The sequence below is a fragment of the Grampus griseus genome, assembly GCF_964374135.1.
Source record: "Grampus griseus genome assembly, chromosome: 4".
Taxonomy (NCBI): domain Eukaryota; kingdom Metazoa; phylum Chordata; class Mammalia; order Artiodactyla; family Delphinidae; genus Grampus; species Grampus griseus.
The window spans coordinates 19600243-19612978 of NC_138997.1; the positions used below are offsets into that span (position 1 = coordinate 19600243).

Sequence of the window (12736 nt, forward strand, 5' to 3'; positions counted from 1 at the left end):
TACCAAAAACTGTAAGAAGGAAAAAAGTCACGAAGGCCAGTTACCCAAAGGATACCTCTTAACATTTTGGTATATTCCCCCCTCCTTTTTTTTTTGTTTTTTGGTACAGTTGTCTTGGTATTCTTTGGGAACATTGGAAAGGTTTCATATTATATTTGCACTATGTTGTAGATACATAAAATCCTGCCATCAAAGATTAACTATTGTTTTTTGGCAGGTACATACATTATAATACATATTTATACATTTCTCCAAGCACAGCTGTGATCCTTATTTTGCATAGTGTTTTAATCCATTTACTCGTATGACCTATTTATTATCACGATTGTGTATAGAGTCATGTATGCTGCTTTTTCCTAACGGTTTAACATAAGCATTTCCCGATGGTAATAGAAATTTTACATAAGCATCATTTTTAAGCATCATTTTAATGACTTGTAATAATTCATCAAATGAACAAACCGTAGTATAACTTACTTGAAGATTATTTCCTGTTTCTTATCTAAAACGTTTGCACTGAACTCCTCTATCCACATTGCTTTTCTTTTATTCCAGATAATTTTTGTAAATTAGATTCTCTGAAGTGAAATTACTACGTCAGAGAGTACGACAACTAACACTCACTGCTTCCCAGAGTTTTACCAGCTTGTGCTTCCAGCAGAAACGCATGAGAGTAACCAGTGGGGGCATGTTTCTCTTGAGGAGCCAGTATATGTTTCTGTATTTTGTTTTGTTCAGTTTTTCCCTCCAGGGGTTACTTGACTGTCTTCTGTGTCAGCAAGTCTGAGTCTGGGTGGCAGCCACTCACCGTTAGCCTCTCCCCTCCATGCAGGAGTGGGAGACTTTCTCCAGCATGAGCTCCTCCACGCTGCCCAGAGCCTGGGGTCTGCCTGGGTTGCCAAAAATGTAACCTGGCCAGAGTCGAATTCTGATCGTCCCAGCACCCCCAGTGATGTGCCTTATCACTAAGTCTCAACAGAAGGACCGTGTCGGGCACACCAAAGCCTGTTCTCACCAGAGGGAGGGACAGTAATGTTTGCTGAGTTTCTTTTTATTTAAAAAATCATCATGAGGTTTCATTTGTTTTGCTTGCCATTTCAGGGTATGGCTTCCCACACTATGGATTTCCTACATATGGTGGAATTACCTTCCACCCTGGAACCACTAAATCTAATGCTGGGATGAAGCATGGTAAGTAACACTTTTCTTTTTTTTTTTTGTACTGAGAAAAGAACGAAAAAAATTATTTAAAAATTAATTAAAGCCAAAACGTTTTTTTTTAATCATTACTCACCACAACATTATCTTGAAAAAAAATTGATGAATGCCAGTAAATTAAGAAGATACTTCTTTTCCAAAAAATTATTATTTCCTATGGAGAGTATAGATTCTATTCCTGATACTATATTTAAATTTATACATTTACTTTGTACGTGGCATGAACAGGGGAAAGAAAAGAACATTAAATAGGGATATGGAGAGACTTGACTATTCAAACATAAAAAAGTCACCAAACTTAGCTGTTTTCTCTCTTTTTTCTTAAATACTACACTTTTGAAGACACTTAGAGGTTTATAGGGATGGTCTTTTCTCATCAAATGTATCCCCCTGGGGGCTTCCCTGGTGGCACAGTGGTTAAGAATCACCTGCCAATGCAGGGGACACGGGTTCAAGCCCTGGTCCGGGAAGATCCCACAGGCCGCAGAGCAGCTAAGCCCGTGCGCCACAACTACTGAGCCTGCGCTCTAGAGCACGTGAGCCACAACTGCTGAGCCCACGTGCCACTACTGCTGAAGCCCACGTGCCTAGAGCCCATGCTCCGCAACAAGAGAAGCCACCACAATGAGAAGCCCACGCACCACAATGAGTAGCCCCTGCTTGCCACAACTAGAGAAAGCCCGCGCACAACAACGAAGACCCAGTGCAGCCAAAAATAAATTAATAAATTTACAACAACAAAAAATGTATCCCCTAATTAGCAGTTGTCACATCATGTGTTCATACTTCTGTTACATGTCCATTTTAGTGTACTCATTGAAGAAATAATACAACAAGGTCTTCTCATGTATTTCAACACCTGTTTTACGTCAGGTGCTTTTACATGTTTTAACTGTAATCTTTATGATTCCTCTGTAAGGAAAATATTAGTGTCTTCATTTTACAGACAGAGCACACCAAGGTTCAGAAATGATCATTCACTCACTGAAGGTACCTATCTGTTCGTGGCAGAACCAGGATTTGAACCAGGTCTGCCTGTAAAATCTCCGTGTTCTCATAGTAGCTGTCAGGTAGCATAGTAGGACCTGAAAGATTGTGATCAGAAACAGTGCACTGGATAGCTCCCACACCAAAGAATATGAATTGAGATCACATCTTCACAACCTGCTTGAGCAGTAGGGAAAAAAATAGCTGCTCTGTTTTCAAGAACTTTAAAAATTCCACTTCCTTGCAATTCCTAGAAGAGCTTTATTTCATTTTTCTCCTTTACAGATAAACAGAATGAGGTGTACATTTTTAGAAATGTAAAAAAAAATTTTTTTAAGGTCTTAAATAAGTTTTCAGCACAAGAAATAAGAATTTGTAACTATATATGCTGATGGACGTTAACTGGACTTACTGTGGTGATCATTGTGCAGTGTGTACAAGGACTGAGTCATTATATTGCACACCTGAAATTATTACAGTGTTATAACTCAATTTAAAAAAAGTTTTTTGCAAGTGACTTTAAAATAGCTCCAAAACGTGTTACTTATGACCATTTTAAAAGGAATTTTAAATTGTTGTTTTTCTTTTCCCTTTGCAGTAACCCTGCCTCCTACCTTTATCTGACCTTTGCTGAAACAGTGAATTATAACTTAATTAATAGATTTTACTGAGGAAAAAAAGCTGAATTTTTGCTTTTATCTTAGGATCCATAGACACCTCATCTAAAAATGACCCTGAAGGTTATGACAAGAGTGATGACAGAGAGGCCATAAATCTCTCCGGGCAGGCAGCAGAGACCACCAAGCAAGATAAAGCGTCCTGCAAGCGGGGCACTGAGGCTGATCTGGCGTACTCAGTAGGAGTAAAGGAGGAGAAGCACAGCTCCCAGGGTGAGTGAGCACACAGAGGACTGCACTGTACTGCTTGGTGAGGGCGTGGGTCAGTTCTAGGTGGACAACCTATTTCCAGAAGACAGGTTTATTTTCTGTTGACCTCAAGGCGATACATCAACATCTAGTTCAGCGTGCTCTTCAGAGCCCTGTGTGCCTTTCGAAAAGCATGTGCCAGGTTATTTTATTCACACTGGGATTTCCACTTTCCCAGTGTTATATATGAATATAAAGTACATAAATTTACACGTGCTTCTCCAGTCGTGGTCATGCAGTTTTAGGGTATCACGAGAGATAACCTAAATCATTTCCACCACAGATAAGAGAGAGCAGTTTGCATAACTTTGACAGTCTCCCTTCTCTCGACTGTCATACTGAAGTGGAATTTCGCCTGAAAATAAGGACTTTTCCCTTTATCCTGATGCCTTCTTTGAAGAATTAGGATTAGGAGGGACAGTGCATATTTGGAACCAGAACGTATTAGAGTATGTGTCATGGGTCTAGGTCATCCTAGATTATGCCTGGAAGACTTTTTCTGTAAGAGAAAGATAGTAAATATGTAGAGTTGTGGGCTACATATGGTTTCTATTGCATGTTCTTTTTTTAACACCCCTTCAAAAATGTACCAACCATGCTTAGCTAGGGGGCCGTATAAAAGCAGGCCACACACTGGATTTGACCTGCAAGCCACAGTTTTCCTCCCGTTGACCTTCAGGAAGCAAAGTTTACAAAAACACCAATGGCTCTTGGAGAGTCTGTATCTCTGCGGCAGAGACTGATTTTTGACACTTTTTGCCTAACAAGAGAGTTGTTCAAGACTCCCATGAAGGATTATTTCACCAAGAGATTATTTACAATTGTGGCAAAACCCAGTTAACATTATTTGGAGATTGATTGTTCCCCTTAAGATAACAGAAACTTCTGTATTTCTTTTCCCCGAACAGACTGTAGACAGATTTTTTTGAGGTCAGCCTCTATATTTGTCAGTGAGCCAATGTCCAGCTGTGCTTTTTCTAGTGAGCACAACCCAGAAGCCCCAAAAGGAGCATTTTCCACTAAGTCGATGTGTCTCAGGGTATCAGAACACTGATGCCGACAGTCGTGGCCTCAAGCATGGCATTCCTGTAGAGCAAGTCGAGTGAAACTCAACTGTGATCGTGATCCACTGCCTTGCAGATAACCTCTTTCTGGAGAAGGCTGTGCAGCTTGCCAAGCAGCATGCCAATGCCCTTTTTGACTACGCAGTGACAGGAGATGTGAAGATGCTGCTGGCTGTCCAGCGCCATCTCACTGCAGTGCAGGACGAGAATGGGGACAGGTAAGTCAGAACTTTTGCAAACAAGGGTTGTTTTAAAGGGGCGAAGAGAGAAAAGTATTGTATGCATGCTGGCTAGAAATGAGAAGACTTGATCAAAGTTATTGGGTCCTGCAACTGAAACACCCTCTCAAGGAAAATAATGTGTCAGTAAGGTTGAGTGGCACAGTGGCACAATCTCCTTCTCCTGTCCTGTGGCTGTCACCTCTTGGGCTCTAAAATAGCAAGGATACTCATCTAAGAGTACAGCACTCTGGGCGAGAAAACTAAGATGGGTGTGGGGAATGGTACTTTTTTTTTTTTTTTAACATCTTGACTGAAGTATAATTGCTTTACAATGGTGTGTTAGTTTCTGCTGTATAACAAAGTGAAACAACTATACATATACATATATCCCCATATCCCCTCCCTCTTGCATGTCCCTTCCCTCCCACCCTCCCTATCCCACCCCTCTAGGTGGTCACAAAGCACTGAGCTGACCTCCCTGTGCTATGCAGATGCTTCCCACTAGCTATCTGTTTTACGTTTGGTAGTGTATATAGGGAATGGTACTTTTTGAAAAGCCCTGCTTGATTTGTTGGAATACGATTTAGAATCATATTTAATAAACAAGCACTTATTTATTGGAATAGGAATATTTGCTTTATTTATTCGAATAATATAATAAAATTTGGTCTTACCAAATCCCTAAAGCGCTTGTTATCCCCGCTGCATATTTGTCATGATAATATTCTCAAGGAAAAGCCCAGTAGAGACAGCACAACAGCAGCAACAAAACCATTAGGAGGCCGTTGTCATGCTCTCCCAGTTACTGGTTCCTCTTCTACTGCCTCTGTTGACGGTCACCAGGCTGTGACGGAATCCGACTCCTGTGACTGCTCTAACCCGCATTGTGTGGGAGTCTAACATTCCAAGCACCGTGCTTCCCATTCCTGCTGTTACTGAGCTTGTATTTGCAAAGACACCTGGCTTCTTTCTAAAACGGTTCTCCTAGTCCTTTCATTGAGACTTCTAAAATGATCTCAAAAGCCTATAAAAATAACGAGTGACAGCAGCCCTCAAATCCAAGTCAAGTGCTTTATCTAAAACCTTCCCAAAATAGTGTCAGCAATGAGAAATCCTTCTCTGTGGAAGAGCTCTTGGGCGCTGTGTTTTAAACCTCAGTTTAAACACTGAACCAAATGCTTTAGGAAAGTGCCAGCCTCAGGGTTTCAGACAGAGACCTTTGTTCTCATTCCTTGCAGCTTAACCAAGGATGTGGTGTAACCACTGGCCTCGTTAATACAGTACGAGAGGAACCAGTACAGCCTTCTTTGTGTAAAGTCATGAACAGCAGAATGTTTTTTACAGGGTTAAATAATCCATTTAGCATTCAATAGCATATAATCACAAGAGAAAGCAGTTAACCAAGACAGGACAGTAGCATTTCAGGTGACTTTTTTAGGGACCTGCTGATGAGCCTAAGAAAGACGAGCATAGGTAAGTTAGAAAGGGACTGCTGGTGTTCGAAGGGAGGATTGTGGAAAGGGACACAGGCACATGCATTCAGGTGAGGGCACTGAGGGGAAGGTATAGACGTGTGTAAGGACCTGGATGCATGTGGAGAGGCTGGGGAGGTGGCTTTCCCTGCCCAAGCAGGAGATGAACCCTTAGAGTCCCCGCCCTGGACCCCAAACATACTCACGCAAGCAGGCCTGCGAGGCTTGTCGCAGCTGGAGGCCAGAGGGGTGAGACCTGGGGAGACCAAGGAGTCCTCGTAAGAATATAGACAAGGGATAGCTTTTGGCCTCACAGCTCAGCCCCTTGTTTTCACTGAGTTTATCGTATTCAGCTAATAATCTGAATCCTGTGGCCGTTAGTCATCACAGAAAATACAATGAAGAAAAAAAATAAAAAAGCTTCTGGTACTGGGGAAATTCCCACGAGGGTGTGAAAATCTATGGGGGAGGGGGAATGTGCTTCTGCTACAAAGTGCTGAGCTGCACATGGAAATTTTTAGGCAGTTTTTGAAGTACGACCTTTTTCTTGGTACATGTGCATCATGTCTGCGTCAGACTTTGGGCCCTTTTCAGCAGTCTTCTTCCAGCCCTACGGTTCAAAAGACAGGACTGAAACCCTGAAATCATTCATTTAAAAAATCTCTCAAATAACGAAGTCGCACTTTAGTTTTTCAGGCTCTCCTGAGTCAATGTTAATCCCAAGTAATATACACTTGCTATTTCCAAGAAGGTGGCCTGAATAAAATGACACCTAATATCTTTAGAGAAAAGCCAGCCTGTGCCTCAAATCCCGTATGTACTGCCTCCCTGGGATCCTCAGAGTGCTCTGCATCATAACCTGTCCATACTTCGGAGGGTTCATCCTCCTGCATGTGCATCTGCAACTCTACAGAGCAGTGCCCATGTGCCCCTGAAGCAGGAGAGCTTAAGGGATTAAGAGATGGCTTTGGGGCAAGACAGTCCTGGACTTAATATACGACCTGGATTGAGTTCTATTATACCCGTAAGTCTCACTTTCATCACCTGAAAAATAAGGATAATATCACCTACCTCATAAGATTGTTGTTGTGATTAGTCAGATACTGTATGTCAAGTGCTTGGTGTGGTCTGGTATTAGAAGCTCTAAACAAATAGTAGCCACTTTTTATTGTTGAGTCGTTTCCAATTAATTTTAAGTTTTCTTAACAATTAAAAAAATTTGTTCCTAGGAGTGATGATTGGCACCTGCCAATATTTTCAGCCTCATTAGTGTTCGCCCTAAGTTTGTTCAGTCGTCCTTATTTTAGTGCCTAAACTGTGTGCCAGGGCTATAAGGCTGACCCAGAGGGAACCAGCCTCTGAGAGGATCACAGGCCAGAGAGGAGGATGTATAGCAAACTGCAGTCGCTCAACCAAGCAGTAAACTTGAGGGGAGGCAGCTTGCTCTGCCTAGGAAGTTGAGGAAGTCTTCTCCAAGGATGTAAGGTTTGCACTGGCATATGCAGGATAAAGAGGTGCCGCTGAGGCAGAGAAGAGGAGCAAAACCATTGCAGGCAGAGGGACTGACTCGGTGGAGAGATACAGTTACATTGTTCCTTCAGAAGTTTGCGTCTAGAGTCTTCTCCCCATAGTTAAGAGCCTGACTCCATTCTCCCCTCTTGGGATCTAGGAAGATCTTAAAAAGCCACCACACTGTATTCGGGAGGAGGTGGCAGAGCTACGGGAGATATCTACACTCTTCTGAACAGATCCTAGTGCAGCCATTTTACACACGTCACCTGTGTGTCGGGGTAAGTCAGGGAAAAGTCAGAGGAGCAAGTGCAAGGCACAGAGGCAGAGCTGGGATTTGAACATAGGTTTCTGTGTCTCGAAGCCCGGGTTCCTTTACACCTCAAGGGTCCAAACTGAATGTCCCCAGAGACCAGAGAGCAGGCAGGTACTGGAAATGAGTAGGCAGTAAAGCCTCCCCACCTTGGATACAAGATGTTTCATAGATTCGAGACACCTGGGGGCCAAAGAAAACTAGGTATGAGAGCCAGATACAGTCTGGGAGTCTAATCCTACCTTGGGAATCTTTTTTTTTTTTTCCATGAACAGTCTAGTTGATTATTGCCACTATATTTTTGTTCCAGTGTCTTACACTTAGCAATCATCCACCTTCATGCTCAGCTTGTGAGAGATCTGCTAGAAGTCACATCTGGCTTGATTTCTGAAGAAATTATCAACATGAGAAATGATCTCTACCAGGTAAGCAGAAATATCGAGGAGACAACTGTATAAAAATCCATCGTTTGTACATGTGTGCGTGCGTGCGTGTTTCTTAACAGTAGCATATAACGTTAACAGTTAATAAAACAAAATGTCTCTGAAGGTAATATCTTAAAAGCCCATTACATGGGAATGTTCTTTTATGAATTAGGATCCTTTGATCTGTGGGTGCAATAGCAGTCACCCCACAATGAAATCCAGCATCCTGCTGGGGGACTGCAAACTTTAAACTTCAGAAACCTGCCAAAGCAGTCGATCCAGCATAGAATAAATACGTCACATCTGTCAAGAAAAAATGCAATTGAAGAAAAGTTAAGTTTGAAAAGCTAGTGATTTACAAGAATTTTGAAGTCTGCTAAACATGTTGACAGCATCTAGATTAAATGCATATCAAATGAAGGGTGCTGAATCAGAATACAGAAAGGTAAAAAGGTTGCTTGAGAAGGAAGAAGTGTCTTGCAGAAACAGAAAGCTCAAGGTGAAGAAAACAGGGGACACCAAAGGGATTTGCCCAAATCAGGTTTACACAGAAATTAGGTGGGTTCAAAAGCAGCTTCGGGACCTCTGTTACAGAGGTCTTCAAATATTTCAGATAGGGGAGTTGACTGGAGACTCAGTGAGGCTGCCTGTTGGGCACATGCAGATTTCAGGTGAGGAAAGGAGATTAAAACTGTTGGACAGAACCAAAGCCTGGATGCTGGGTGTAGGGAGCCGGCAGACCTGGACCAACCTGTCTGGCTAAGGGACCAAACAAGCAGGACGTGAGCAGGGTTCCGCTCTCCAGAGCTGCTCCCTCCTCCCTCCCGGGGCACTCTCTCTTCCTGCTGCCTTTCCCCGGCCCCCTCAGTCTTCTCTACAGACTCCTGGTCTTGCCGCCTTCTCGGCTTTCCTGTTTTCTCCTTCTCTTCACACGAACCAGAGTGACTTCCCAAACTTCCTTGGCCTCTGTGGTATGCTCGGATGCCTGAGTCGAGCACATCCCTTACTCTAAAAATACAGACAGCCATCATGCGTAATTATTTACACAGTAAAGGTGTCTGTTCCAGTTCTCAACTTTTTAAAGCAGGTGATGTGAATCATTTTTATTTCCTCAAAGCAGAAGTCCTGAAATGTTTACATGTATCTCTCGATAGATTTTTATCTGTGGACAGGTGTTTCCCGATAAGGGAAAGTAATGGATGTAAGGCGTTAGGCTTCTTCTTTGGCTGTCATGCTTAAGATCAAAGGAAAAATGAAGTTGGGGATTCTTCACTGACTCATAAAATAACTAGGACGAGGTCTAATTTTAGACATATATGTAAAGGATAGCTTCTTCAGATTTTCATACCATTTTGGGTGTTGCTGGTATTTGGAAAGTCATTTGGCCCTTAGAGCTTGACTCTCGCAGGCTTTTGGACTGATTGTCCCTTTTCACCATCCCAAGTGTACAAATAAAACTAGAAATGGGACGTTGTCACCTCTCAGTCCTCCTTTCGAAGGCAGCTTAACTTCACTGCCTGGAGGTCAGATTGAAGGAATTGCTTGTTTTTCTGTTTATAAATAGGACCTGCAAAGGACACCGCACAACAGAATATTAGTAGTTGTGATGTATTATGTGCCAAACTCCTTACTGTATCATTTGGGTACATATATTGAGACTCTCCAGTGTGCTGGAGACAAAAACTCTCAAACCACCACCTTTGACACTTGTGTGCCTTCTGATTTGGGGAGTCTCAGGAGAATGCAAGTCCGTTTTCCCCACCTTACGTTGTTCTCATTGATGGGCAAGGATTCGGGATCCCCCTGGTTTGCCTTTTAGGTCTTACACACACACCCAATGGCAACTTTTATTTGAGAACTAGAAACCCACTAAGATTTAGACTTTCATTTATCTGTTGTAAACGTTTCCTCTTAGCTATTCGTGATGGGAAATTAGTTCCCTAAGTAATGTGGATTATTTGGCAATTGTCTTAAACATTCTCCCAGAATACCTTTCACTAATCTTAGTACATTTCTGTGGCCATCTGTCACGATCAAATCTCTCTGCCACCCACCCTCTAGAGAAAGACACACTCAAAATAATCCAAGTGCATAGGGTTAAGATTTTTCTGAAAATACTTCTGAAACCTGTTCCCTTTAAACCCTCTTTTCCTCTCCCATTTCCCTCCCCACAACATAAACAACAACTCCAGTGTGTGTGATATCAACTGTTTTATTTGCATATGTTCCTGTAAAACATTAGTGGGGTTTTTGCGCATGTATTGTTTAATGTTTCTAATTATTATAAATATAATATGTATTCATAGTTTTTAAAATAGTACATAAGGATATACATTAGAGAATCAAGGTTACCCTCCCTGGCAGCATATACGTCTCCCAGCCCCACTCCCAAATATAACTATTGTGTTTATAAGTATTTTCCCAGGTATTGGTTACATAAAAATATATATAACTTTAAATAGACAGATATTTTAGTATATCCTTACACACAGTCCACATTATATTATACATACTGCTCCTGATTTGCATAAACCTTTTTCTTAAATTTTAAATACAATTACAGATTTATAGGTGGTTACCAAAAAAAAAAAAGTGTACCAGGAGTCCCACGTACCCTTCACCCAGTTTCCCCAGTGGTAACTTCTTGCATAACTCTTGTCCAGTATCAAAGCCAGGAAATTGACCTTGATAGAATCCACAGATCTCATCTGGGTTTCATCAGTTTTACACACACTCATTTGTGTGTGTCCATATAGTTCTTCATGCACGTATTTTTTTTTTTTTTTTTGCATTCTGCGGGCCTCTCACTGTTGTGGCCTCTCCCATTGTGGAGCACAGGCTCCGGACACGCAGGCTCAGCGGCCATGGCTCACGGGCCCAGCCGCTCCGCGGCATGTGGGATCCTCCCGGAATGGGGCACGAACCCGCGTCCCCTGCATCAGCAGGCAGACTCTCAACCACTGCGCCACCACGGAAGCCCCATGCACGTATTTTTTAATTGCATAAGTGGCTTTGTGCTACATGTCACTATATTTCTGCCTTCACTGCTTATGCGATTTATCCACGCACCTGTGTGTACAGCTAGTTCCTTGTTTCTACTCCTGAAGAGGATCCCATAGTTTACATCTTCCACCTGTTATGTACCTGTTCCCCAACAGTGGACACTGAACCAGCTTCTCTCTTCCTACCTGCACAGACAGTACTTCAGTGAAGAGTCTCACCCATGTGCCCTTGTGGATTTGTGTCAGATACACAGACAGGAGTGGGATTGCTGAGGCATTTGTGTACTTGGCTCTGCAGAGTGTCTGCATAAGTCCATATGCCAGCAGGCATGGCATGAAAAGTTCCTGGATTCCTACATTGTGTAACTGCTTAAGATATAATCCTGGGGTTTAAGATCTAAAGCCTAAAATGTCATAGAAAACCTTCATGGGATCATAGGAAAAAAAACTTAAAAAAATTTTTTTTACTCATGGTAAGAGATTTTGTATGATATGAAACTTATATTGAAACTACAGATAATTTTAAATCTCTGAATGGTATCATGTGATTTCAGATCTTTTTTCCAGTATCGTTCTCTTTCCTTTTCCCATCTCCCCAAATAACATATCTGATTATAAACACAGCTTTTATTTACTTATTTATTTTTTGAGAGGAAGGCTCTTGGCTATAATGTCTAAAGTTCTGAGGACATGATTCATTTCAAGCCAGGATATAGTTCTAAGGGATGAAAAAAATAAGGGTGAGAGTGGAAATTTAGAAAAAAAATCCATTTCTGTTATATTAAATAATCACTGTAGCAGCTTCCCTGGTGGTGCAGTGGTTAAGAATCCGCCTGCCAATGCAGGGGACACAGGTTCGATCCCTGGTCTGGGAAGATCCCACACGCCGCGGAGCAACTAAGCCCGTGCGCCACAACTACAAGCCTAAGCTCTAGAGCCCGCGAGCCGCAACTACCAAGCCCGTGTGCCACAACTACTGGAGCCCGCGCACCTAGAGCCCATGCTCCGCAACAAGAGAAGCCACTGCAATGAGAAGCCCGCGCACCACAACGAAGAGTAGACCCCACTCGCCGCAACTAAAGAAAGCCCGCACGCAGCAACAAAGCCCAACACAGCCAAAAATTAATTAATTATAAAAAAAATAATCACTGTAATGAGACTTAGGCAGCACAAGCATCTTTCATCCTGTTTACATGTGCCATGCCCCGGCCAGGATGTCGGTGGCCCACCTGTTGTCACTGCTACAGCCACTAACTGCTTACTGAGAAGGAAAGTTTAGGCAAATTGTCACTAGACAGGCTGGATTTCACAGGCTTCTGTGAAATAGACTGACTTGTATAAAAATACACTGCTGTTCTGTGTCAGTGGCCTCAGTTCTTTGAAAGATACTTCCATGATTGTGTCTGTCTTAACTGATTTTGAAAACACACAGTTTTCAAAACATCTCATTTGCATTCACTGAGGTACTGCTTCGTGGGCAGCGTAATCAAATGGACTGTTTACACACTTATTAGGTGTCAGCAACTCAGCTTGTTTGTCCATCCGAGCCCTCTTAGTGAGAGGTAGTTCTCTGGTCCTAGTATGACTTTGAGAATCCTC

The 12736-nt window shown here is 42.4% G+C and overlaps 1 protein-coding gene across 2 annotated transcripts in view; it reads left to right on the plus strand.

Annotated features, from left to right (window-relative positions):
- Positions 1–12736, plus strand: part of NFKB1 (nuclear factor kappa B subunit 1) — a 121668-nt gene that overhangs the window by 96366 nt on the left and 12566 nt on the right. For both annotated transcript variants that reach the window (XM_082653173.1, XM_082653174.1), the window contains exons 13-16: positions 1102–1191; positions 2910–3095; positions 4272–4413; positions 8021–8135. In XM_082653173.1, the coding sequence (XP_082509299.1) occupies positions 1102–1191; positions 2910–3095; positions 4272–4413; positions 8021–8135 (533 nt within the window). The remainder of the gene's footprint in view (positions 1–1101; positions 1192–2909; positions 3096–4271; positions 4414–8020; positions 8136–12736) is intronic.